The sequence below is a fragment of the Sphaeramia orbicularis genome, chromosome 17 (assembly GCF_902148855.1).
Source record: "Sphaeramia orbicularis chromosome 17, fSphaOr1.1, whole genome shotgun sequence".
In the NCBI taxonomy this organism is placed as follows: Eukaryota; Metazoa; Chordata; class Actinopteri; order Kurtiformes; family Apogonidae; genus Sphaeramia; species Sphaeramia orbicularis.
The window spans coordinates 24,123,511-24,147,268 of record NC_043973.1 but is presented as its reverse complement, the minus strand read 5'-3'; the positions used below and the strand labels follow the sequence as shown (position 1 = coordinate 24,147,268).

The following is a 23,758-nucleotide window of genomic DNA, read 5'->3' as shown; positions in this document are numbered from 1 at the left end:
TTCCACTCAGAATACTGTGGATATTAATGAACACTGTGTTTTGTTTTTATACATATTCTGAATTTGTTATTTTTGTATGGAGTATTTTCCAATGAAGATGTAAGATATTTTGATATTTCATTTCTTTCACAAGCGTACAGCAGAACTGGAAAAACTAATTTACTGTAGTTTGTAATACATAAGCCCTGTTTACAGTCAGCTGGTGGAGATGGACAACTCCAGAGATTAGTCCACATTTCTGGTGAGAATGAAAGATTTTTTTTCCAAGTTTCAAGATGTTTGGAGGGACAAAAGATGGATTGGAATGACTGGAATGAAAATATATTAGTTTTACTACTGCCTGTAAACAATAGGAGAAAACTCGTTTAATTAGCAATTCCTTCTCTTGAAAAATAAGGGCAAAAATCAGTATACAAACGCAGTGTTGTCTTTCAGTGCAACGATTCCCCGAACACATTTAATCAAAACAGTTTAGCAACTTAATAAGTCCTTTATTTGCAATGTTCCAATAACTCATCTTTCCAGTTTCAGATGCAAAAGAAGCAATAATTTCTTAAATAAAGAAAGCAAAAAGAAAAAAAAATATTTACAAAAATTCCAAGAAAACTAATAATCAATGGATTATCTAAAGCGCCTCTCTGCATCTGGACAACTGTGGTTTCTGCTGGAAAGGATACACTGCAATTACATCAGCAATTTATTGTTTCTGAAAAATAAAACTGAAAAAAAAAAAACCTTAATTATTATTATTATTATTATATATTTACAGAACGCTCCTGAAATGAGTTTCCACTTTAAGTAGAAAAGGCTTTCGGATCATTTCTGTTTTTTTTTTCTTTAATTCTATATATTTCATCAAGTCAATTTCTGTAGATTTCAAGTTTTAACGGTGATTGGGTCTTTAAGTGTCCTCTACAGGGATTTCCCCGACAGCTCAGGTTGAAGTACAGAAGAGGTAAAGATGAAGAGTCAGTCAGTGTGGTTCACTACTGGGGATGGGAGAGGATGGCTTAGAGGAAGCATTAAGACCACCCCCTAGTAGTCAAGGTCAAAGGTCAATATCAGTCCTCCACATTTCTGTCCTCTGCGAGTCCAATCATAGGAAACAGGAAGAGAAAATAGACAACCTTTGCTTAAAAACTCCATCTGTCAAATTAAGATTAGTTAGCAATGTACATTTGTCCATCGACGTTTTGTCCCATGTCATTATTAGAAACACACTTCAGTCATGCTGCACACTAAGTAATGGGCAAATACATATGAGCTGTGTTTGGATTTAACACATTATGGCATGATACCCACACCAGGGAACTACACCACACGCTCTGTTTTTTTTTTAAATTAGTCTTTTTTTTTTTATCAGATAGGATGTTAGGCATCATATTTATCTAGAACCATAAAAAAGCAGCCAGTTGGTTTGTATTCATTGTTAAAAAAAAAAAACAAACGTTGCGTAGTGATGTGGCATATTTCACACCTCGTTACCAAGCAATCCTGCTGAACCAGATTTCAAGTTTATTTGATGAGGACACTTGCTGTGACAAGCAGGTGGGGACATAATGAGGAAGCAAGAGAAGGAGGGTAGAGAGAAATGATTGTTTTCTGAGTCCATCTCTCAAAGGAAAGAAAAAACAAAACAAAACAAAGATTTATCCTCATTGAGGATTGATTAGAGTCTGCCTCTCTGGCAATATTGTCCATGACTCCGCACAGCCGCCTGTCACACCCATGCCTTGTCAAAAGGGGGCAGCAGCTTTCACTTCAGTCTTTTAGTCCTTGTCGGATTCCTCCTCGGCCTCACGGAGCCAGGTGAAGAAAGCGGTGACCGATTTCAAGGCCACACCTTTGCCTGTTTGCTCTGCGGGGTCTTTGCTGGATTCCCATTTGTAAAAGGCCTCCTCTTTAATAACATCCTCATCGTACAAGGCATCGAAGAACATCCGCAGCAGGTCTACAAAGAAAATAAGAGGGAGGTCTCATCAGCCCTATGTCATACCTCACCCACTGTGTAGAGCAGGGGTCTTAAACATGCGGCTGGGGGCCAAATGCGGCCCGCCAAAGGTTCCAATCCGGCCCATGGCATGAATTTGCAAAGTGCCAAAATTCCACAGTCAAGGCTGTGGAACTCATTTTAGTTCAGGTTCCACATACAGACCAATATGATCTACAGTAAAATAATAACAGCATAACCGACAAGAAATAATGACTCCATATTTTTTTCCTCAGTTTGATGTGAAAAAAATATTACACTATGCCTATAAATAATGACAACTTCAAATTTTTGTTCTCGTTTTAGTGCAAAAAGTTATATTAAATTATGAAAATATTTACATTTACAAACTATCCTGAAACAATAAAATGTGAATAACCTGAACAAATACGAACAACCTGAAATGTCTAAAGAAAATTAAGCACAATTTTAACAATTTTCTGCCTGTTACTCAGTGTTTAGTGTCTTTGTAGATCCGATCCATAATGCACATGTAGAAATGATAAGTTGAGGCAGAATATTCTTAAAATTGCACTTATTTTTCTTAAGAAATTGTTATTTTTTCAGGTTATTCACATCTTTTTTAGTTTGAATAGTTTCTAAGAGCAAGTATTTTCATAATTTAATGGGGTTTTTTTTGCACTAAAACAAAGACAAAAATTTGGAGTTGTCATTATTTATCGGTTATTATGCTATTATTTTACTGGTCCGGCCCACTGGAGATCAAATTGGACTGAATGTGGAACCTGAAAGAAAATGAGTTTGAGAGCCCTGGTGTAGAGCATGAGAACGTGGGGTAAAAATAACACAACTACTGCATAGGCTGTAGTTTGGTGTAGATATTGTGCTGGACGTACATTATCAGTGTTTGGCACAACAGAACAGACTTTTCTGTCTCATTGTGTGATTCTGCAGTGTTGGCACTACAGTGTTATCACAATTACAAATGGAAGCTGAGAAATTAATTTGCGGAGACACTTATGAAACAATAAAAGACAAGTCTACAACAGACCGTTTTCACAGCAGACATTTTGTCTTATGAAATCCGGCAAAGCACAGGTGGCAATGAGAACATTAAGAAAGCCCGTTTTCTGTTAAAAAAAGTCTAACACCACCCAAAGTTAAGACGGCACAGTGTATTTAAAAATCACACAGCATGTAATTAATTATTGCTGTTTAGAGTTTCTCGATCAAAAATATAACATAGTACTATGTGATGCTATTAAATAAAATGGGATCATGTGAGTTGTTTTCACCTCCATTCCCATGTATTTGTCATGACTCTGGCATAAATTATGTTTACAGAGGAGGTCATGTATTAAATTTGAATTGATATAATACTGAAGTCTATTCATATTATGTCAATTCATTCTAATTAAAGTACTAATAGCAAATTTAAGTAACTACGTGACATTAAGTGACTATATTCAAAACGTCTTTGTAAGGAATGAAATTATGAGTTCCTCTGAATTTGAACATTGTAAAGGTTGTATCAACAACACAATTAAGACAACAAAATACAGAGTGTAGCCTCTTTAGGTTTTTTACTGTGGAAATATTACACATTGTAGACTAAACAGGGAATATTTGAGTGTTCAATTTCCTTTTTTAAGTGGTTGAAGTCACCAAATCACAAGTATTACAGGAATCAGAGGATGGGTTGTTTACTTTTGTTGCCAAGGAGATGCTGCTGCTAATCAAACCTAATACCACAACCCTAGACCTGATGTGATCATATAAGCACACACTTATTTTAAAATTAATTGGCTTGTGCTTATTTTAATCACACATAGAAAATATATTGAAGCTTGTCAGTTGTGTCTTGAGGCTTAATTAACAAACTGTAAAGCATTTTCTGCTCTACTGTTCTTAAAGGTATGTTTGTCTGTTTACAGGCACTCACTTGCTGGCTGCTCCATGTGCACCATCAGAGCCTGAAGAGCGTAAAGGGCCTGCAGCTCTTTCTGCTCATCACAGAGGTACCTCTGCAGCAGCCGGGCCCTTTGGCTTATCTGCTCGGCATCCACCTTGTATGGGTTGTCACCTAAGTGGAGGAGTAATAAGGAGTTATACAAACCAGTAAGAAACACGTGTTCACTGCAGAACAATGGGTGCATCAAACTGTCCTGAAACATCTGCCTGGAATTTGCTTTACGATATAAAAAAAAAAAAAAAAAAAAAAAAGAAAAACCGGTCATGACTAACACAGATTATATGTTGCAAAATAACGTGGATAATTTTAGCCGAACACAGACAGTCCTCTTCTCTACATGCTGTGATTAGTCATACTTACAGATGATGGCGGACTGGCACACCGACGTCATCAGAGCTCGTATGAACTGGTTGGAAGCAGCCTGCTGTTCATCTAAGTTAGCCTGGAATAAATAATACAATGTTAGATCCAAAATGCCTATGTGGTCAATGCAAGTCTAAAGAAGACTTAACTATAAAAGAAAAAATTTGTTTAAACACTGGTTCAGTCACACACTTCAACCCAGTCTCTGATACGTTGGTTGTTGGCTTTGTCCTGCAGGAGTCTATCCAGCTGTTTGCTGAGCTCTTCTCCACTGAAAACCTTCTTTTTACTGGTTTCCTTAGACTCCGTCTCCTCTCCTGTGGTATACTCCACTTTCTGAAAGTAATTTAATATAGAAGACAGTCTTTAGAAAATAGTAAGCTGTTTTTGGTCAAACTACTCTAACAGGTATGAACTACGCATTTTAAAATCTTGTATATCTTTTTCCGCTCACAAACCTGATCAGTGACAAACTTGTTGACGTCTTCGTCCTTGGGCAAGAAATTTCTCCAGTTCAACCCAGCATCTGTCCACATGGCTCCAACCTTCTTAGGAGTCTAATATACAACCAAAAACAAAAAGGCAAACATTAAGTCCAAAGAATACTCAACTTCAAACACAAACACATCTGCTGAATATGGTTTAAAAGTATTTTCCATTATAGTGTTGTAGTAAACAGACTACAATAATGCTTTTTAACAGTTTATTGTTCAATCTTGGACATGCATTGACAAACTATGGTGCCCCTGACGTACCATTCCTTTGCAGAGCAGCTTGAGGATCTGTGCCAACAGGACACCAGCCTTTCCAAGAGGCACAAGAGGCTTTGAGATCTCCCTGAAGATACAAGTACATAGAATCAAGATTTCTGCTTTCTTTGGAAAAATGTATTCTTAGCTTTATTATTTCACTTCTAAAATAATTTCTGACTCCTGGTGAATCTGAGGTTGAACTGGGCTCTAAAGTCTCTGTTTCAACTGTTTTAATTGGGCATTGCTATCATGAATTTAAGTGGTTTTTCAGCACTCACCTGAAGAGCTGTCCCATAGGGATGCCTCCCTCGTGGAGCATGGGGGTAATGAGTTCAGCCAGGTAAAGCCAGATGTGAGGTATATCTATGGCCATGTCCTCTGCTGCCTCCAGGATCTCAAGTAGCCTAAAGCCACATAATCAGACCACATTAAACTCATGTAAAAAAAACACTTGCTCTGATGTCTTCTAGGTCTGCACACTTAATAAACCTTTGAGGCATAAGGCCAGATTATTCCCCTCACCCTTTGTAGTACTGCTGTGGGGGCAGTGTCCCTGCCTTCACAAGCTGGTGCAGCAACAGGCCCATGTGCTCCCTAGCAATGGTGCTGCGCTCAAGTGTCGACTCCAAGCCAGTCCGTACAAATACGTAGAGCAGAGAGGCACTGTTCAGCTCTGACACACACTGCAATGCCTCCTACAACAACAGAAGGACAAAAAGACATGTTGAGCATCTCAGCTGTTTCATATTTCAAGCATTTCTTGTCATATGTTATACTAGCTTAGAACGTGTTCTTTTTTCTGTTCATACCTTCAAGTCATTGATGTGGAGGTATTCTTCAATTATAGCGTTTGACTTCTTTTCCACCTCTTCTTCACTCAAGGCAGGTTTAGGAAGAGAAGGAGGAGGAGTGGGGGCGCTTTCACGCTTAACTGTAGTAAAAAAATAAATAAATAAAAAATACCAGCACAAGGTAAGAATCATGTTGCAGACATGTTCCTCTGTTTTGCTGAGTATGCCACTTACATTATTGGTCTATTATTTAAGTCAACTTTCTATTACATTCATGTAAAGTCTGGTGGATTTTATACCTGGTAGATCTTTGCTTGGACCTCTATCCCGGCTTCCTCTGTCTCTACTTCCTCTGTCTCTGCTTCCCCTGTCTCGACTTCCCCTGTCCCGGTCGTCAGTCATGCTGGCCACACGACGCACGGGCTCATTTGAAACACGGCCATCTCCCCCTCGTCCTCCACGCTCCTGGGACTCTCTACTGAAGCTTCTCTTAGTGATTTCGTTCCTGTTGCCTCTGTCATCGCGACCTTCCCGTCCTTCCCTGCGATCAAATCGGTCAAACCGATCCCTCTCACGATCGCCCCTCTCTCTGTCCCCACCGCGCTCACGGCTGGAGCTTGACCTAAAAGGTTAGAGCAAGATAGAGGTTGACAAATTAAATATGATTTTAAGATCAAGATTAAAATCTGTTAAATTTAGAACATCTTTATAACTTTTCACACTAGTAAGGCACTCCTGATTCTATTAAAACATGTCTTGGATTAACATTAAACTAACACGTAAATAATTTGCATTTGTGCTAATATAACAGTGTCATAATGAACTGTAACAACATGCTAAGAGTACAGAAACAGTAAGAGGGCAGGAAGAACATATTCTAAACTCAAACGCAAAAAGTCATAGTTTTAGAAAAGTCAGAGCTCCTATTTAACACAATATATAAAGTGTTTTCGGTTATTTAACTTGTAAATTATGAAGCCACAGACAATAGCAGCAAAGCAAGAGATGATATCACTTGTTTGGGAAATATTCACAACTGCTGGATACCTCTGGGGAACTCGGCGATCAGAGTCTGATGAAGACAACAATGACCCAGACTGTTGCAGGGCTGAGAAGCGGTTGAGTGTGCTGGTAGCTGGACGACCAGAATCTAAAGTAAGGAAAAAAACAGATTAACACTGTGGCACTAAAATATATTTTAATCCACTGTATTTGTTGATTTTCTTTCCTCATTACCCTGGTCTCCACTTGCTGGTTTAGCTCCTGTTCCTCCGCTGCTGCCTTTTCCCCAGCTCCCCCACATGCCTTTGCCTCCAGGAGCCAACAGTTGATTGTTGAAGTCCAGAGCACCAGACTAGAAAGAAATGCCAAAACCATTATTCATGCAGGTGTTCAGGACAATTTGTTTTGAAAGCTTCAGGCTTCCCCAAAATAAGTGTTCTTGACCACAGAAAAGTCTTACTATCCAATGTAAAACAGTTAAAAAGCAGGTGTTAATTCAAAAAGAAAACCACTGGATGAGTAACGTTCAAAATAAGTTAATGAGATGAACTGTAGTGGAACCCTCGTGTTAGACTTGGACTGTACCTTTGTGATCTTGCTAAGGAGGTTGGTGTCAATGGGTCTGTTCTTGGAGATGGGTACTGTGTTCCACCCCTCATCCTGAGGCTGGCTAACCCGGCCACCTCCTGGTGTGTGAGGGCCACGGCCCCCCATGCCACCTCCCATCCTACCGCCTCCTCCTCCTCCGCCTCCTCCTCCTCCCTCCTTCTTTGAGAGAAGCTGCTGTTGAACTTTGATCTGTTCTCTGTGTTCCTCCATCTCTGCCTCCTTGTGGATCTGATCAATTGTTTTAGGACCCTGGTCTCCTCTACGAGGTACCCAGTTACTCTGAGGACAACAGATGAGACATAAGAATGTTACACTGTTCTATGATTGTCACTAATCTGCATTGTATTACTGCTAATAATGGTGATTATCAGAAATGTAGGGACAATGAAACAGTGGTCAACTCCAACAATACTAAAAAACCTTTAAGATGACAGTACAATTTGATATTTCTTGGGTTTTTATCCTCACTCTGAACTGGAAAGATTTATAGGAATTAAAAATACACACATGAGTAGAAGTTCTTTTCTCACTTCAGTGTTGCTAAGCTATTACACCAGACATGTAACCAGTCAGACAGTGAACAGATCATTGTTCGTGACAACTAACACTGAGAGGCCGTTAAATCAGAGCACATTTACAAATTAACTTAGTGGATGTGATTCAGAAAAGTAAAAAGGAAGATGTCAAATCTGACAGTCATTCAGGCCGATAAATCGTTGATTCCAAATCAATAAACAAAACCTCTGAAGTTAAGTAGAGAAGATATTTGTATTGAAGGAATGTTCAAAACAGTGACATGTAGCGCTACCTTTCGGAGATCCAAGACATCTTGAAGCATGAAACGGATTCGAGAAGAGGTCTTTCTTTCTTTGATGATCTTGTCCATCTGGTTGAAATACTGGTCCATTCGAGGCTGCCAAGAACACAAGGCCAAGTGCTTTGAGTTGTGGGTAAAAGACTCTATTTGTTAAAAATTAAGACAGATTTTATGTATAAAGCAATGTCTCTTCAGGTCCTCAATCCCATCACTAAGAATCAGTGGCCCAGACACGTGGCACAAAAATCTGAATCATCATCAGAGACGCCGTTTCTGTTTCACTGTTTGATGTTCATGAAACATTACATTTTTGTTTACCTTGGCCTTCTCAAAGTCCAGGTCTTTTCCAATTGTGGAAAGTAGCCTGCAGAGACACTCCAGAGACTCTTCATCATGATTCTTCAGTAGTTTCACTACACAGTCGTGCATGATTGCCTCTGTCAGCATCTTCAGTTTGAAGAGTTCACCAATAAACTTTATGTTACCCAGTGAACGGCGCCGAGCTTTGTCCCTAGCCTCCTCCAGTTCCACCCTCAAGCGCTCACGCTCCTCATCCTAAAGGCAAAAACAATTGGGTGTCAAGGTATGCTTTGTGTTGGGATTAAGTAGAGGCAAAAATAAAGTGGTTGTGGTTGTAATAGAGACAATAAAATAATTCTTACATCTTTGGAAGCCTCCAACTCTTTCTGCTTTTTCTCAAAGATCTCATCATCATCCTGATCCTTTTCAAACTCTTTCTGGCAGCGATTCAGCAGTAGTTTGCGGAAGTTCACAAAATGTCCTGGCTTGTCAGAGGTGGGGACTTTGAGCTATGAGGGAAAAAAACATTAGTACATTAGCAAGATTGAATTTATTCCAATAACAGATGTACTCAAATACTCAACTGGAGTGTAAACAATAAAAATTAAGTACAATCTGTACATTAACAGTAATCTGAATGCATTCCTTCAGTACCTCAATACCATCATGAGCATTCAGTGGCCCAGACACGTGGCACAAAACAGAAGTCATCATTGGAGCAACAGAGTGTCAGAATCTACAACAAATAGTGCAAGCTTTGAAACAGTCACTGACTTACCCCCATAAGGCAGCGGCACATGTTGGCATAGGCCACAGAGAAGTTTGGCTCTGAGATGGCCTTCTCAAAGATGAGATCAATGGCTCCTTTTAGCCTTTCCTCTGTGTCTATTGTCAGCTCCGTCACCTGCTTCATCAGCTCCTGAAATTTCTGGGGAGTAAGTTTGTTCAGGATGCTGCGGAGGCGTTTGAACAACTCTTGAGTCTTGGCCTGGTCAGGGTCATCTTCTTCAGGCTCTTCCACACCACGGCTACGAGTAGACTTCTTTACTGAGGGTTTCCAAGCCTTCTCAGCCTTGTTAAGTTGGACATCATCATTGAGAGACATGCTGCTGATGATTTTCCTCGGTTCCTTCCGTTGACCCTGCTGAGACCGACGTGGTCCAGGGGGCTAAAAATTGGGTGAGAGATGAGGACTGAGATGAGGTAAACCACTTTATTCAGTAAAATAAATACTTACAATAATAATTAGGGTAAACATGAAAAATTCTAAGTAGCACAAATCTCATACCGGGCCTCGTGGTCCTCCCACTGATCTGCTCCCAAGGTTACCCAGATATGAGGGGGTGAAATCAGGACCAACACTCATCAATCGAGCTGGGTCAGCAGGTCGCAGTGGAGTCTTGTTCACCTAAAGGCACAGAGTAAGAAACAACATGGCTTACAACAATGTCAAGAATCATGTCTATCAGCATTCAGCCCTGAGTCATTAGCTCACTTCAGAGCAGAGGCTCACAATGAGACAAGGTGAAACATACATCTATTTGCGAAGGATCTGTATGCAGTGTTCTGAAAATTTGCCAGTTTACACCAGTTCATCAAGGTATAGTTTCTACAGCAGTGTTTCTCCATACTTCCAATCTGTTGTCTGTTCGGGCTTTTTTTTTTGTACACATAACATTTCAAAATATGAAGTACAATGATTTATTTGCTCTACTTCAGGGGTGTCCAATCCTTGTCCTCGAGGGCTGGTATCCTGCATGTTAAATATGTATCCCTCGTCTAACACACCTGATTCAAATGATGAGCCTATCATCAAGCTCTGCAGAAGCCTGTACCGTCCTGTACTGGAAGAGGGAAATATCTAAAACATGCAGGATACTGGCCCTTGAGTACCAGGATTGGAGACCCCTGCTCTACTTGCATTTTTAGTGCAAGAACTCTAGTAAAAAAGAAGACTGAGCGTTCAGCCAAGTTTTTCTCAACCCTAAGCACAGAAAACACATTAAGACACACTTTCACTGAGGAACAGATGGTGGTTGTTTGTACCAGGTGAGTTTCAGCCCATAAATATTGAGGAATATATTTGTAACAATATGTTCTAAAACCAGCCACAGGTGATTGAACATGATTAGTGTCAGTAGATGGTATCAGCCCACTTCAGTTGTGCTAAGCTGGCATTAAAAACTTGTAAAATACAACTTGTAAACTAGAATGGAATGTTACATACTTTGTCCAGAACCACATCGCTGATGACAGGCAACCCCTCAGGTTTATGCATACTGGCGCTGATGAACTGGAAGCCCAGTAGGAACTCCCTGTCGTACCTCTTCTTTTCCTCTGGGTCTATCGGCTTCCATTGCTCTGAAAGATGCAAAAAAGCTACTGTGAGGCATAGTTTTGATAAACTGAGAGGTATGTGTGTGTTCAAATAAAAATAACTGCAGTTTCAAGTCTCAAGTTTGAAGTTATTTCTGAAGTATCACAATAACCTACCCTCTTTGTACTGGTATTTCTGCTCCGTGGGCTCAGGTGTGGGTTTAGGCCCATCGATTTCATTCTGTTTGTCCTCTTTCTCCTCCCAGGTCTCATCCACAACCTTGGTAGGAGGTTCGGCAGGAGCAGCTGGGACAGGGTCAGCCTGAGTGGTCTGGGGTTCAGAAGAAGCCTTGGCATCCTGCTCCTGAACAAAACATGAGATGTTTCAGCCTTAGTTCAAAAACACACTTTCTTTTAAGAAGAAATACAGTACTTTAACTATACACTTCCACAAAAATACTGCAGTTCTCCTGTGACTGCAAAACTGTAAACCATCTCTTCTGTTGCTCTTTAATTTAATCTTATATACACACCTCTGTGAAGGCATCCAGGAGGTTCCCAATAGCCGCCTTCTTGTTGAGCTCCTTCATGTTTTTCTTCTTCTTTGGCACAGACGTAGCAGCTTAAGGAAGAACCAAAAATGTCTACATTAAATCTGACACAAATCCAGCCAACATAACATCCATAACTGCAAATAATTCTACCATACCTTGCATAGTAGATTCCTCTGTGGGACAGCTAACAGAGGTTGATGGGGCATCTTCACCTTTCTCCTTCCCTACTTCTTCTTTCTTCTCTTCCTCCTCTTCCTGGGCTGGCTTTGCCATTTTGGCCACAGGTGCGGATTCCTGAGATAGAGAAGTTTCAGGCTTTTCAAGGGGTTTAGTGTCTAGCGATGTCGTATCCTCAGACATTTCCTCAATGTCCTGAGGAAGACCGTTTGAGAGAAGAGGCTCAGCTGATTCAGCCACTGTGGGTTCAGGTTCAGGATCACAGCTGGGGGTTTCATTCTGGGTCACCGGACAAACAGGTTCCTGTACTGAGTTTGGTGGCTGAGAGGTTTCAGTAACTGGCTCTGTAGGTGGACAGGAGGTTTCTTCTTTTGCCATATTAACAGGGGTAACTACTGCTTTAACCTCAACTGCAGGCTCTATCATGGCACTAGACTCCTGCTCTTCTTTTTCAATTTTCTTCACTTCCTCTGATGTCTTTTGTTCCTTTTCTTGTGAGCTCTCAGCTGGAGCTGAGACAATCGGTTCATCTTTTTTAACAGGGACCTCTTGTGCTGCTAATGATGCTGAAGGACCAACAGGAGCATCTACTGTGTCACTGACTTTATTATCATCTGTATTTACTGCCTCAACAGGGGAAGCTGCTGCTTCAGAGAGTGAAGAGGGCGACTGCTGATCCTTTATCAATAAGGATTGTGCCTCTGTAGCTGATGTAGGGGCTACAGGTTGGGGGGCTAGGTCAGTAGTTGGTGCCACCTGGCTGTCCGGTTCCTGTTTGGCCTCCTCCACAGACTCTGGATTTGCATTAGCTGGAGGTGGTGGGGTTTCAGAGCTAGCAGGAAGGTCTACATTTTCTTCTAGGATGGGAAAAGACACAATGTAACATGAGTACAGGGTATTTATTTTTGAAAGTATTCTAATTTTTATGAAAACCAAAGTGTACTCACCTCTTGTTGTCACTGTATTGATGGGCTGTAGAACTTCACCATTGGTCTGTGGTGGACTCACATCAGCTATAGAGGCCTAAACTCACAGAAGACATAGTTCATTGAAAGTTCATTTAAACCACTTCTTAATACGGAAATGAACAGATACCACTTAAATAAATAAACCCATCATCACACCTTTTCAATTGAGGGTTTTGCCAATTGGACTAAAAGCACTCTTGCATTTTCAAAAGCATGCTCTAAACACTAATTAAAATTTCCGGTGATGTTATATCTGATAGTGTTTTATCATAAAATACAAGCATTTATAAGTCATGACTTGAAAAAAAATGTTTGAAACATTGAAAACCATCTTTTTAAATTAGTGTACCTTCGCAGTCAAAGTATACTAGGCAGATTTACAGATCACCCTTACATTTTTACACCAAACATCCAAATTAAGCCACACCAATACTAAAAGGAACATGCTATATTATGTCAGAGTTGACAAATAGCATCAGTTTTATAGCAACCAATTCTCTAGTTAAAATCCTTTCTGTATTTAATTTCAATAACTCCATACTTCATATGTAAGAACATTAGACAATTATAATATACTAATCAAGCATTCCATTTAAGTTCTATATCTTTCACTTGGCTGAGTCAAAACTCCTCTTCCCAAAATGACTCTTACCTGTGGGGGGGTTGGTGTGGTGGTGGACCGTCCACCTGACATGATCTCCTCTGTGATATCACGCCCACCCTGGTTGGGGTCTCGTATTCTTATCTTTTGTAAAAGAGATGAAAAATATTGGGTAAGAGTCAACAACACATGCATCCAACAATAAATACAAGAGTATGTAACTACCCAGTCACTAGTGATCTATAGCTGAAACCCTGCATACTAAATACTATTGTTATTTTGAGGTAAAAAGGAAAGTTCCGCATTGAAAAGGACAATACATTTTCCCTCCATTCATTTTTTCACCTCAGACAAGAGGTGTGATTCCCTTTTGTTGTGACACACTACCGGTTTGCGTTCCCTCTTTAATGGGCCTTGTGACTGTGCTGGGGGTTGCTGAGGAGGCGGAGCCTGTTGCTGTTGCTGAGCGGGGTTGATTATGACTGGTGCAGGCTGGACAGATGGAGGGTACTGCGGCTGTGCTGAATAGTATGCTCCAGCTGTAAAGTTGGAAAGAGAGGGACAAAATTTAACACATGCAACCGGCTCATAGTAAAATGACCACTGAATAATATTAAAGGAATCATAAGATCTGCTTGTAGTTATTGTAGTTATTTTCAGTTCTTGCTGCAGTTTGTGGGAATTTGTATTGAGCAAATTAACAGTTATACAACATTTTTTATTTATTTTATACAGTGGTATAGAGCAAACCACAAGAGTTTATTAATACCTACATAATACACCTTAGGAAGAGGATTTTATTTCATTTATTGGTATGGAACATAGGGATACAAAAACAGCATTTTTTTTTATTTTTTAAGTTTTGTAAATAAAAACTGCATATGGCAGAACTGGCACAGATAGCTGAAATATACAAAGCCTAATACTGGAGGACACAAAGAAATTACTGACATTAACGAGACCAATCAAGGTGAAGCAACTCCAAAGGACATTATTTAAAGTGTGCCAGTCTGACCTCAAATTGTGGAAAATGATGTAGGAGATGATGAAATATAACATTTGTGTTGCTTCTCTACAGGTGAATGGAAGCTATTATGAAGCTTATCCAATATATTTGTGATCGGCTCATATAATTCTGTAATTATGACAGCCTACACCTACTTATTGATATATAGATATCTAGTCCAACCGATTAGCTATAGATTCAGGTAATACAGGAAAGAATAGAGACAAGAAAAAGACATCTGGGCCAACAGATGTCCTTTTGACAAAGCAAACTATGTGATGGCACAAAGGATTCCCAACACTATTACACTGATTGTTGAGTGTTTAAACACTAATATTTTGAAATGCTTCACAGGGTCATAAAAATTAGGGATGCTCATTTCAAGTAAAAGTACTAATCAATACTCGCTTGTCAGTCACCAGTATTCAACTTTTTAATCAGCTGAGGATGTGGTTGTGTATTAAGATTTTGCAGTCATGAGTATGCGGCTAGTAAGGGACTATTTGATCAACGTTCAGCTTAACAACAGAGAAAATGAGTCATTTTTAGTGTGTACAGTATTGGACATAGAGCAAGAGTGGACTGTACAGATGTGATACAGAATGAATGGGCTGAAACACTAACAGTGACTGACTGACTCTGCTGCCTATGTGACAACAAAAGAGCTAATCAAGACTAGCTCAACAGTTACCTGTGCTGCTCACAGGTTCATTATCTTTAACTCTGCTGATGTGAAAACACCTTATTTGCTAAAAAAAAAAAAAAAAACGTCAAATCTGGTGAAAAATGTTGTGGGCTACTTTTACATTAATCTGGTTCGTTAGCAAATGCTAATTATCTCAGTTCCAGGCCAGACAGCGAGTTGAATCCTGGGTCACATATACATCATGTTCCGGCTGAAAATCATGCACAAAGAGCAACCCAGCGCTGTCCTGACTATGACTGATGAGCCTGTTACAGGGTGCCTGTAAAACCAAAGTTAGAGTATATTTAAGACACATTATTATATTTGTGTGAACTAAATTAATATTCAAAAACAGTGGCCCACCCCTAATTAAAATATTAAGTAGAACTAATGTTCTTCTGCATGCTTGCCAGTTGCCCCTACTTTACAATTTTCCCCTGTTATTTTGTATAGATCCATAAGACCTACACTTTAGATGTAGTATATACGTTTAAAAAGGAAAAAAAAAATAGTTTTGAAAACATATTGACAACAGTAAGAGACAAGAAGTGCCACACAGAATTTTAGCCACTGAAGCCTGCTGACCAACACACAAGCACACACTACTCACCGGGGTAGCGCTGGGAGGTGAGAGGAGCACCGTGGAGAGAGAGACGGCCGTTCTCTCGCCCAGCCCCTCTCCCTCCACCACCCCGCCTCTCCCTCGCAGCAAGAGAGGGCTCTGAACCAACGCAGCAAAAAAGAGGAAGGGAGTGAGGGACGGGAGAGGGAGGAAAGAAGCAGAGAGGGCAGGAAGAGACAGATGCAGAATGAGTTAATGAGAAGATTCAGGGGGAAGCAGGGTGTTACAAAGGTCCCATGAAATGAAAAATGCCTTTATTGGAGTAGTCTTTTTTTGCTGCTGTACTTCCTGTAATAAATTTTGCAGTGCCATCCTTCACTCTGCAGTGTATATGAAATTTTAGGTCAATTAAAATAAACAGTCAAATGTTTGACAAAAAACACAACTAGAAAAATGTGCTTAACTGCCTTGGTCAATGGTTCATGTTTGTGTGGCATTATTTCAACTCTATTTCCCAAAGCACAGTGGCCGAGCCAAACTTCTGACTTCCATTCTGAAATCTTGTCATGCATACTATTCTAACTTTACGGGTTCCACATGTAAATTTTACACAAGCTTGTGTGGTAAATGAAGTTTGCACTCCAGTCTGTTTTGTATTTTCTTGGGTTTAGCCAACTCAATTTCTATGATAATGACTGTGTTGATTACCTACATCCATGAGAAGAACCTCTACACTGATCTGTATGTTAAAAGATCTGGGTCAATCTTTCCACTAAAATCTTTACTCTTGTTCCCAAGTTCAGCATCTCTTGTCTGCTCCTTTCCACCATTAGATTAGAAATGGAGTTGGTTACATCAACAAACAACCAGGTCCCAGCACAACAGACTTTTATACAAACTCCATGGTGGCACACAAGTATGTGCAAATCTTCCATGTTGAGTACATCAATTGCAATCTAACATTGTGGACATGCATCCAAAAATTTCAGCCCTTTAACTCATTTCATGGTACCTGTAAGGCAGTTTCAGGTGAGACCCCAGATAGAAAGAACACAAGCCAAAGCAGAGTCAAGCCAGACCACAGGCAACTGGCAGTTCACCACATACAGCTGTGTTGTTTTGACTTAGAAAGACATTTAACACACCAACACGTCAAGCAAAACCATGACACAATCAGTAAAAATGTAAGAGGGGACCGAAATACATATGGACTACATAAAGTCTTAAATGTGAGATTCTGGTGTTTGGGTTAACACTGATTACGTGCTAACCATGTTCATGGTTGTGCCTGGTTGTCGCAGGTGTTAAACACACACCCTTACCATATGCTGGGTATTCAGCAGGGCTAGTTCCTGGGTAGAAGCCTGCTGTACCACTTGTCACAGGATACTGTTGAGTGTTTGGCATATATGGGGGCCGGTACTGCAGAAAATAATACATACTAGTTAGAAACATTCATTAATACATTTTATTCAGTAAAAGTAAAACATAAATGATCTTGTGTCAAATTATATTTTCAAATTCAACTACTTATTCTGTTATATCAAAAAAGCATTTGGAAAGAGTCCAAATTAATTCCTGAAATTGTGAGAATCTAAAACTAAAACCGTTTGGTTTGTGACATCACATATTACTTTTTTTTTTTACTACAACAAGTATTCACATATTACAAAAGCCTTTCTAAACACTTTTCAAGGATCAAACCTCATAACAAGTACGACAGGTGACAAAGAAAAACCCTCCCAGGGACAAACCTTAAGTAGTAACTAAATAAAGGGACAAGTAATAAAGACCAAGAGATATGCTGCTGTGCCTTTTATGTGCAGTTTGTTCATCATGTGACAAAGAAATAAGCAAAATTACTCATTCATTTAAAAACAGGTTATAAAACCACTTATTATTTAAAACTAAATATCCACACTGATGTTTAAAGACATATTATGCCCTAGATGCTTATAGTGGCATAGTTTTAGCCTCTTAATATTTTGAAACTACCAGTTTTTTCCAAAATGTCTAAATCTGCTCTAATTATTACATTATATTGTTATTTATCAACTGTGATTGACATGTATGAGACTATTTGATCTCATTTTAGAGCACCAATTGTTTCTGATTATGTGGTTTGTAATGTAGCAGTTAACAACATGCCTCTCAAAATCGAGTGTTACCAGAGACCAGTGATAAAGCAGCTTCATGGTACTGAATACCCAGCATCATGAAGCTGCTTTTACATAAAACTTCAAATACTGTAGGATAAGAACACAGTATTGTGTTGACTGGTTGCTGGGGATCTGTCATATTAATATGTTTGTGATTATTAACATAAGCCCACCTGTCCAGGGGGAAGGAAGTAACCCTGAGGGGACCCAGCAAAGGGGAGCTGCTGCTGGGAAATCATCATCATCTGGGAGCTGGGTGGGTAGACATGAGGAGCAACAGGTCGTGGGCCACTGCTTGTCTGTACCCTTGGTGCACTGGTGGCCATAGCTGGTCGGTTCTGATAGTAACCCTGAGGGACAGACAAAGAGAACATAGAGGGAAAGAAAGATGAAGTGTGTTTATGCACTAACAAACATGTTGTTCTACATGTGCTCTTGGTGTTTTAAGCATGGAAGGCCTGAAAACACCAAATGAAAATGGCAATTTTGCCTCTGTGTGTGCCCAGTCATACAGGCACACTCACACACACACCAAACTCCAGCTTGAAGGAATCCACTGACATCAAGTGCCAATATGCACAGCATGTTCAGTTCTTGGGTTACATTAAGTATAAACTGTACTGAATTTAATGGCTCCCTCTGACCCTTAGTTAGCCCAAGATAAGAGAAGCTCAAGAGAAAAGCTTTTACCTGTAATGCTCTGTATCCACCCTTCAGCCGCACAACACATGAGCAGAGAGCAAGAGAGGGAGTGAGATTAAGGTGAAAATGAGGACAAGACACAATGTGGAAGACTGAGATTACAAAGTGTAAGGAGTAGAAGTATGAAAGGCGGCAGTGAATCTCTCATCCATGAACCGGAAGTTCAAACAACACATGCAACTCTCTACAGGTCTGCATAAAAATAGGTTCCCCGAAACTCCTGCAGGTCCCAATTTTAAGTGGTTAGAATAGAATCTATTTGCAGGAGCATGCAAGCAATGATAGTATGCTGCAGGGACCAAGAACTAATTACTTTAATAGACCACTGAGATGTATCAACAGTGTAATGTGTTGGAAAATGCAAAGATAAATTGTAACTTGATGTCTTGAATTTCTTTACAGTGGCCAAGTTATAAGGTAATTCTAACAACTCATGAATGGGGAAAAAAGTTGTGATGTGGGAGCATACAGGATGAATAAATAAATAAGTGGGTGAAGGTCTGCTTTTAAAACAATGCTGCTCTATGATTATAAGTGCCACAGCTTAGTGTGTTTTTATGAAAACATGTAGTCAACCATGGGACTTGAATTCAGGAACAGTATACCCATCTAAAGTCAACACTACATCTTGTTTGTATAATTATAGAACATTCAGAACTGAAAACATGCATTGCACTACAAGACAGAGGGGATTTAAGTAAAAGTAAGCGATGTTAGTACCTGTTGGTGTAAAGTACGGGGCCCTGCAGCAAACTGGGAGGACAGCAAAAAAGAGAGGAAAGAATTCAAGACTGACATTCAAAGAGAAAGGTGACTAGGTCACACACACATTTAGCCAAAGCCTTATAGCAAAAGCCATGAGAAATCTATGTAAGAGAATAAGAAGGTAAGAGCAGTATGGTTCTCATACAAGACAAAACCTCCAACAATGCAAAACCTTATTTAAAAAAACAAAAAAAAACATGCTATGAACAATACCTGTCTTGGAGGTGGAGCAGAGTTCATTTGTGGAGGTGGAGGGGTGGCAAACACAAGAGAAGGGGGCTGTCCAGGGCCGTAGGCAGCCTTAAGAGGGGAACATAAGAAAATTACCAAACCTTATCCTATTAAGAGAACATGGATTCAGTCGGGTCAGTGACTCTCACCTGTGTCAGTCCTGGGGAAGGGGCAGGGTTGGGGACAGAAGTGGGTCCCGTTATAGGCTGTGGTGGTTTATTCATTTCACGTTCTTTTATGGTTCTGCATCAGGGTGGCGTTCTGTTGCCAGCCTTACTGTTGAAAAGAAGGACAGAGGAAAGAAATATAAAATACTTCAAAGAGTTTATTCTAATGAAATTAAGTTTATTTATTTATTTTACAAACATTTAAAAATGACCTAAATCATATACTAAAAGATCTCAAAAGCGAAAGATAAAAGTACTTCATCTCTATTAAACCTAACAATACAGGTCTGATTCTGACAGCATTCTTGTGGAGACATGAACTGCAAGTGTGGCAACATCTAACCTAGCACTGTGGGTGTGGTCTGCAGTTTTGCCTGTGATAACACCACCACCTCCCAGTCTTGCTGTCTTACATATTGCGTGGCTCATCTTTGTGTTGATGAGTAATAAGTGTCAATACACATCAAATTCTTTACTCAGATTGGACTTAATTTCTCAACCAACAGTAATCTGCAGAGGTTTAAAGTGCTATGACAGCTTGTATATCACTTAAAAACACCAGTCTGACTGTATTCTTTGGTCAAGACAGTCTGCAGAACCCCTTTGGACTCATCAATGTACATTATTAGGAACATGTTTTCGATGGACAAGGACTGTTAGGAAAAATGCTTGCAGGGACAAATACCATCAGGAATTGGTTTTGAGATCTGCTTCCAACTTAGGAGTGACTTCCACTAGTCTGGTTGTGAGTAATTTTGAGAAAATGGATACCTCAGGTCAAAGGTCATGTACAGTTACCAGTGGCTTCTATGTTCTTACCAATGCTGGCAACATTTGCTTTGTTCCATTAAAAGCAGTACCACTTTTTTTTTAAAAAAAATACTGTTTTCCTAATCAATATAAGTGATTACTGTCTATGCAATGGTATATCCAAGTTAACAAGGTATTAACAAAAACTGACATTACATGCAGACGTGTCACACACCATCCACCTGCTGACACAGGAACTATCGTTAGCTGCTAGCTGGAGCCATGCTTCTTTTAAACGGAGCATCAGTGCAAAAAGCTGCCATATGGTTCTACCGGCGATGACGGCTAACAAGACTGACGGGCTATTAATAATGGCAAACACTCTGAAATATAGCCTTACGTTTGTTTTCACCCACATATGGATGAAACTCACTTCACTGGCCCGCTAATAGGAAGCATTCCTGTCCGAAGCAGGTTAACCCGTTAGCTTGAAGTCGGCTAACATTACGTGTCCCTCCATCAGTCATTTCGCCTAGTTAAGCTACGCTATGTGAGGGAACGAGTCCACGTTTAACCTTAATGTACTCGGAACTCAAATGTGGTTGTACAACTGTGTTTATTGACAGTATCTTTACAATTACGGACTACAACACAGCAAAAAAGCCGACCTGGCAGGAAAGTTGCAACATTTGACAGCGATTAGGTTACAGTTAAGCTATTGTTGGTTAACATTAGCGGTTTAGCCCAGCCCTGTCTTATGAGGTGGATTTAATTACAGGCCCAACAAATGAAACCAGCAACTGGACGTTCAACTTTACATATCAGTATGCTAAAGGCGGTCGAGGTCAATATTTGTGATGAGACTGTTAGCACAAATCTATAAATTAGATCGATAAATAATATTAAATACTAAAGCCACCTTAGCCCGATGGCTAGAGTTAACTATCGGTACCTCATGAAGCCTGCGTTGATGAGATTAGCCCAAAAGCCCCTGTCATTTCTACTACGATAGATTAGCGTAACGAGTGCAACCAAAGCCTCGAATCTAGGCAACCGATGAACAATATCATTAAATTTAGAGTAAGTCGGTTTCATCTGTCTCCGTACTCTGGGTAAAATAAGTTAGTAGCAATTATGTGTGGACTAACAGCCGGCAGGGCCTGTCCGACCAGCTAACGGTAGCTAGCGAGTGTGTCTTTGACAAAAATGAAGCCCCGCTCGGCTGCACTTACAAGCTAGCATTAACACCGGCATATAAGACTTCTTCTTACCAGGAATGAGTAATGAATGTGTTGTTTGATGGGAACTCGGGCACCTCAGCCTCAGACACCCTGTCTTCTGTTAATAAAAGTAGTGGTGTTGTAGTCTCCTTGTCCTTTACTCCAAAAGAAAAGTAATGCCCTTTTGGCTACTGACTAAGCTAGCTAGTTAGCTAACCGGCAGATGGGGTGAGTGCCACTACTGTCACTTCGGTTTAAATCCCGGGCGTGCAAAAGTGACAGTGCTCAAAATCAAGTAATATAGTACTTCGGGAGTACTATTGACAACTCCGATGGACCCGCAAAAAGCCCCTGGACCGGAGGTCCATGATCAAGGCGTCGATGGTGACGGATTGCCGGTTAGGTATATACACACTAGCGTTTGAAGACGCTCAGAGCCAGGCCATAGTGCGATGTTTCTGGTCTATGGAGCCGGTGAGCCTCCAAGTCGCATGGGTAACTTCCGGGAAAATTAAAATTTGATGTCGTTACCTTGGTCATGTGATACAGGAGCTCAGACCATTTCATTAAGGCTGGCTTAGAAGAATTTGATATTCTAGATCGAATATTAATAGTAATCTTTCCTAAGTGATCTTAAAACATGTCCTCATGTCCTGTTTAAAATATATGTATATAGTTTGGTTTCTGTGTGATTGAGAAACAACCATCTGCCTCAAATACTATCCTGTTTGTAAACATAAGGTTAATACTTTTGAAGTCAATTTTAACCTTTTTAGACTTAGCTATTAGTTATTTTTGTCCTTACAGCTTTATTTAAAAAATCATTAAAAAAAAAAAAAAAAAATTAAATGTATCTAAAAAATTGTTGCATCATGCTGTTTTCAATCAAGACATTTTTTCATGCAAAAATACACAAACTTGTACTTACTGGGTCTCAGGAGGTTAAATGATGAGTAACATAGATTTTTCTGTGTTTATTTGTATCAATACTTACATCTATTTGTATTCAGGAGACTCTGGTGTTACCGTCCATAGGACTACTGTTTATTTTCCAGTCAACTCGCAAAATGTTTATTTATTATGGTGTCTATCATTCAGTCATGTCAAATATGACCAGTTAGCAGGATTTAACAGAATATTCTACCTTTATCATCTCTCCTAAAATGGTATAAAAATGGGGGTAAATATGCCTGTGGTGGCCTCTTTTCACTGATGTCTAGCATCATAAAGACACAGTTATGGGCTACTACAAAAGAACTTGGTGGACACGTCAATTCACCAAACCATATCCTATCTAAAATAAAATGGGAGTCATATAGTTATTTCAGTCTTTATCCACCTCCACCTTAATCAATGGTGGATATCACAGCCAGAAAACTGCATAAATTCTACAGAGAAAATGTGTTTTGTTTTTTTTTTTTGTTTTAAGTATTACATAAAATTTTCAGCCTAATATTAAGCTTATATTTAGTATTTATGAGTGAAGATCAAATCATTGGACCTTTATTAGAAGAAACTGTAATTTCTCCAGCAAGATGTGATGGATGTTTTCTTGCTAATTTCAGTCCGTTACACTTCTAAAAATAAAGTTACAGATGAGATGGGGTGGTTTCTATTACTATAATTCCTTACATAAAACTAATAACACTTGGCTCCTCTTGACTTTATAGGACGCGCAAACTTCAATTTTATAATAAAAGTAAAATTTTAAGTGGAGCATTGTGGTGCTACAGAGATGCTTCGACCCACAGATCATATTCCCCAGTATAGGGAACAAAAGTCAAATCATCAGTTTTGTATTTTTTTGGGGTATAATGAAATTCAAATTTCCATTAAAATTGTGACTTCTCTGTCAAAATAAACAGGTGTGAGGAATGATAATTAAACTAATCTGACTTTCTTAAATAGATAAGTTAGACATTTATTCATCATCCAGAGGGGAAATTCCAATTGACACAAAATGAATAACATAAATAAGAAAATACAAAACAATATGTGGTGTTTGTATATGTGCAATATTTGCAGTATTGTGTGTATGTGCAGTATCTGTGGTATGACAGTTTAACTGTGAGTTTGCATGATAAAATGAAAAGCTGATGTATACATAGGACTGCAACATGATTATTTTCTCAATTAACTGCTTAAGTGAACATGACTGACTTCAGTGACAATGAAGTGATTACTGTTTTGGCAGCTATAGTGCTTCATAGATTTTTAGGGTCATTAGGGAAAAAAATCAATAATGGTTTGTCTATACAGTGTATTGTAATTAAATTTTTTGTTATGTTTTGAAGTTGTAGAAAATTTACCCTGTGACAAGAAATTTCAGCTGCTCAGA

The 23,758-nt window shown here is 39.5% G+C and overlaps 1 protein-coding gene and 2 non-coding genes across 12 annotated transcripts; all 3 read right to left on the bottom strand.

Moving 5' to 3' along the window:
- Window positions 1-470: 470 nt before the first annotated feature.
- On the bottom strand, window positions 471-21,908 carry eif4g1a (eukaryotic translation initiation factor 4 gamma, 1a). Of its 10 annotated transcripts, none has more exons than XM_030159774.1 (33): window positions 21,472-21,907; window positions 19,433-19,559; window positions 19,266-19,352; window positions 19,008-19,040; window positions 18,276-18,296; window positions 17,759-17,935; window positions 16,749-16,848; window positions 15,475-15,585; window positions 13,519-13,712; window positions 13,225-13,317; window positions 12,552-12,627; window positions 11,583-12,461; window positions 11,407-11,495; window positions 11,051-11,237; window positions 10,785-10,918; window positions 9,846-9,965; window positions 9,336-9,725; window positions 8,920-9,066; window positions 8,576-8,812; window positions 8,249-8,353; window positions 7,417-7,719; window positions 7,066-7,183; window positions 6,877-6,979; window positions 6,129-6,451; window positions 5,848-5,969; window positions 5,561-5,733; window positions 5,317-5,442; window positions 5,042-5,123; window positions 4,745-4,843; window positions 4,479-4,622; window positions 4,284-4,365; window positions 3,894-4,034; window positions 471-1,951 (listed from the first exon to the last, which is right to left on the bottom strand). In XM_030159774.1, exons 2-33 carry the CDS (start codon window positions 19,505-19,507, stop codon window positions 1,770-1,772), a joined length of 5,253 nt encoding a protein of 1,750 aa, XP_030015634.1. In that variant the 5' UTR covers window positions 19,508-19,559; window positions 21,472-21,907; the 3' UTR covers window positions 471-1,769. The 10 variants fall into 10 exon arrangements, with proteins under 10 accessions (XP_030015634.1, XP_030015633.1, XP_030015638.1 ...); XM_030159773.1 differs by having other exon boundaries at window positions 1,770-1,951; window positions 19,433-19,555; window positions 21,472-21,908; XM_030159778.1 differs by having other exon boundaries at window positions 1,770-1,951; window positions 13,561-13,712.
- Window positions 8,445-8,521, bottom strand: LOC115438043 (small nucleolar RNA SNORD66). Its single transcript, XR_003938022.1, has one exon. It is a non-coding gene; the product is annotated as a small nucleolar RNA SNORD66 (small nucleolar RNA).
- On the bottom strand, window positions 9,200-9,276 carry LOC115438042 (small nucleolar RNA SNORD66). The gene has a single exon (XR_003938020.1). It is a non-coding gene; the product is annotated as a small nucleolar RNA SNORD66 (small nucleolar RNA).
- Window positions 21,909-23,758: the final 1,850 nt, after the last annotated feature.

Coding starts and splice junctions, on each gene's coding strand:
- eif4g1a (XM_030159773.1), bottom strand. CDS start 19,507: ATGAATAAACCACCACAGCCTATAACGGGACCCACTTCTGTCCCCAAC. Junction 17,936..18,275: donor GTGGATACAGAGCATTACAG/GTAAAAGCTTTT, acceptor TCTGTCCCTCAG/GGTTACTATCAGAACCGACC. Junction 13,318..13,518: donor AATCACACCTCTTGTCTGAG/GTGAAAAAATGA, acceptor CTTTTACAAAAG/ATAAGAATACGAGACCCCAA.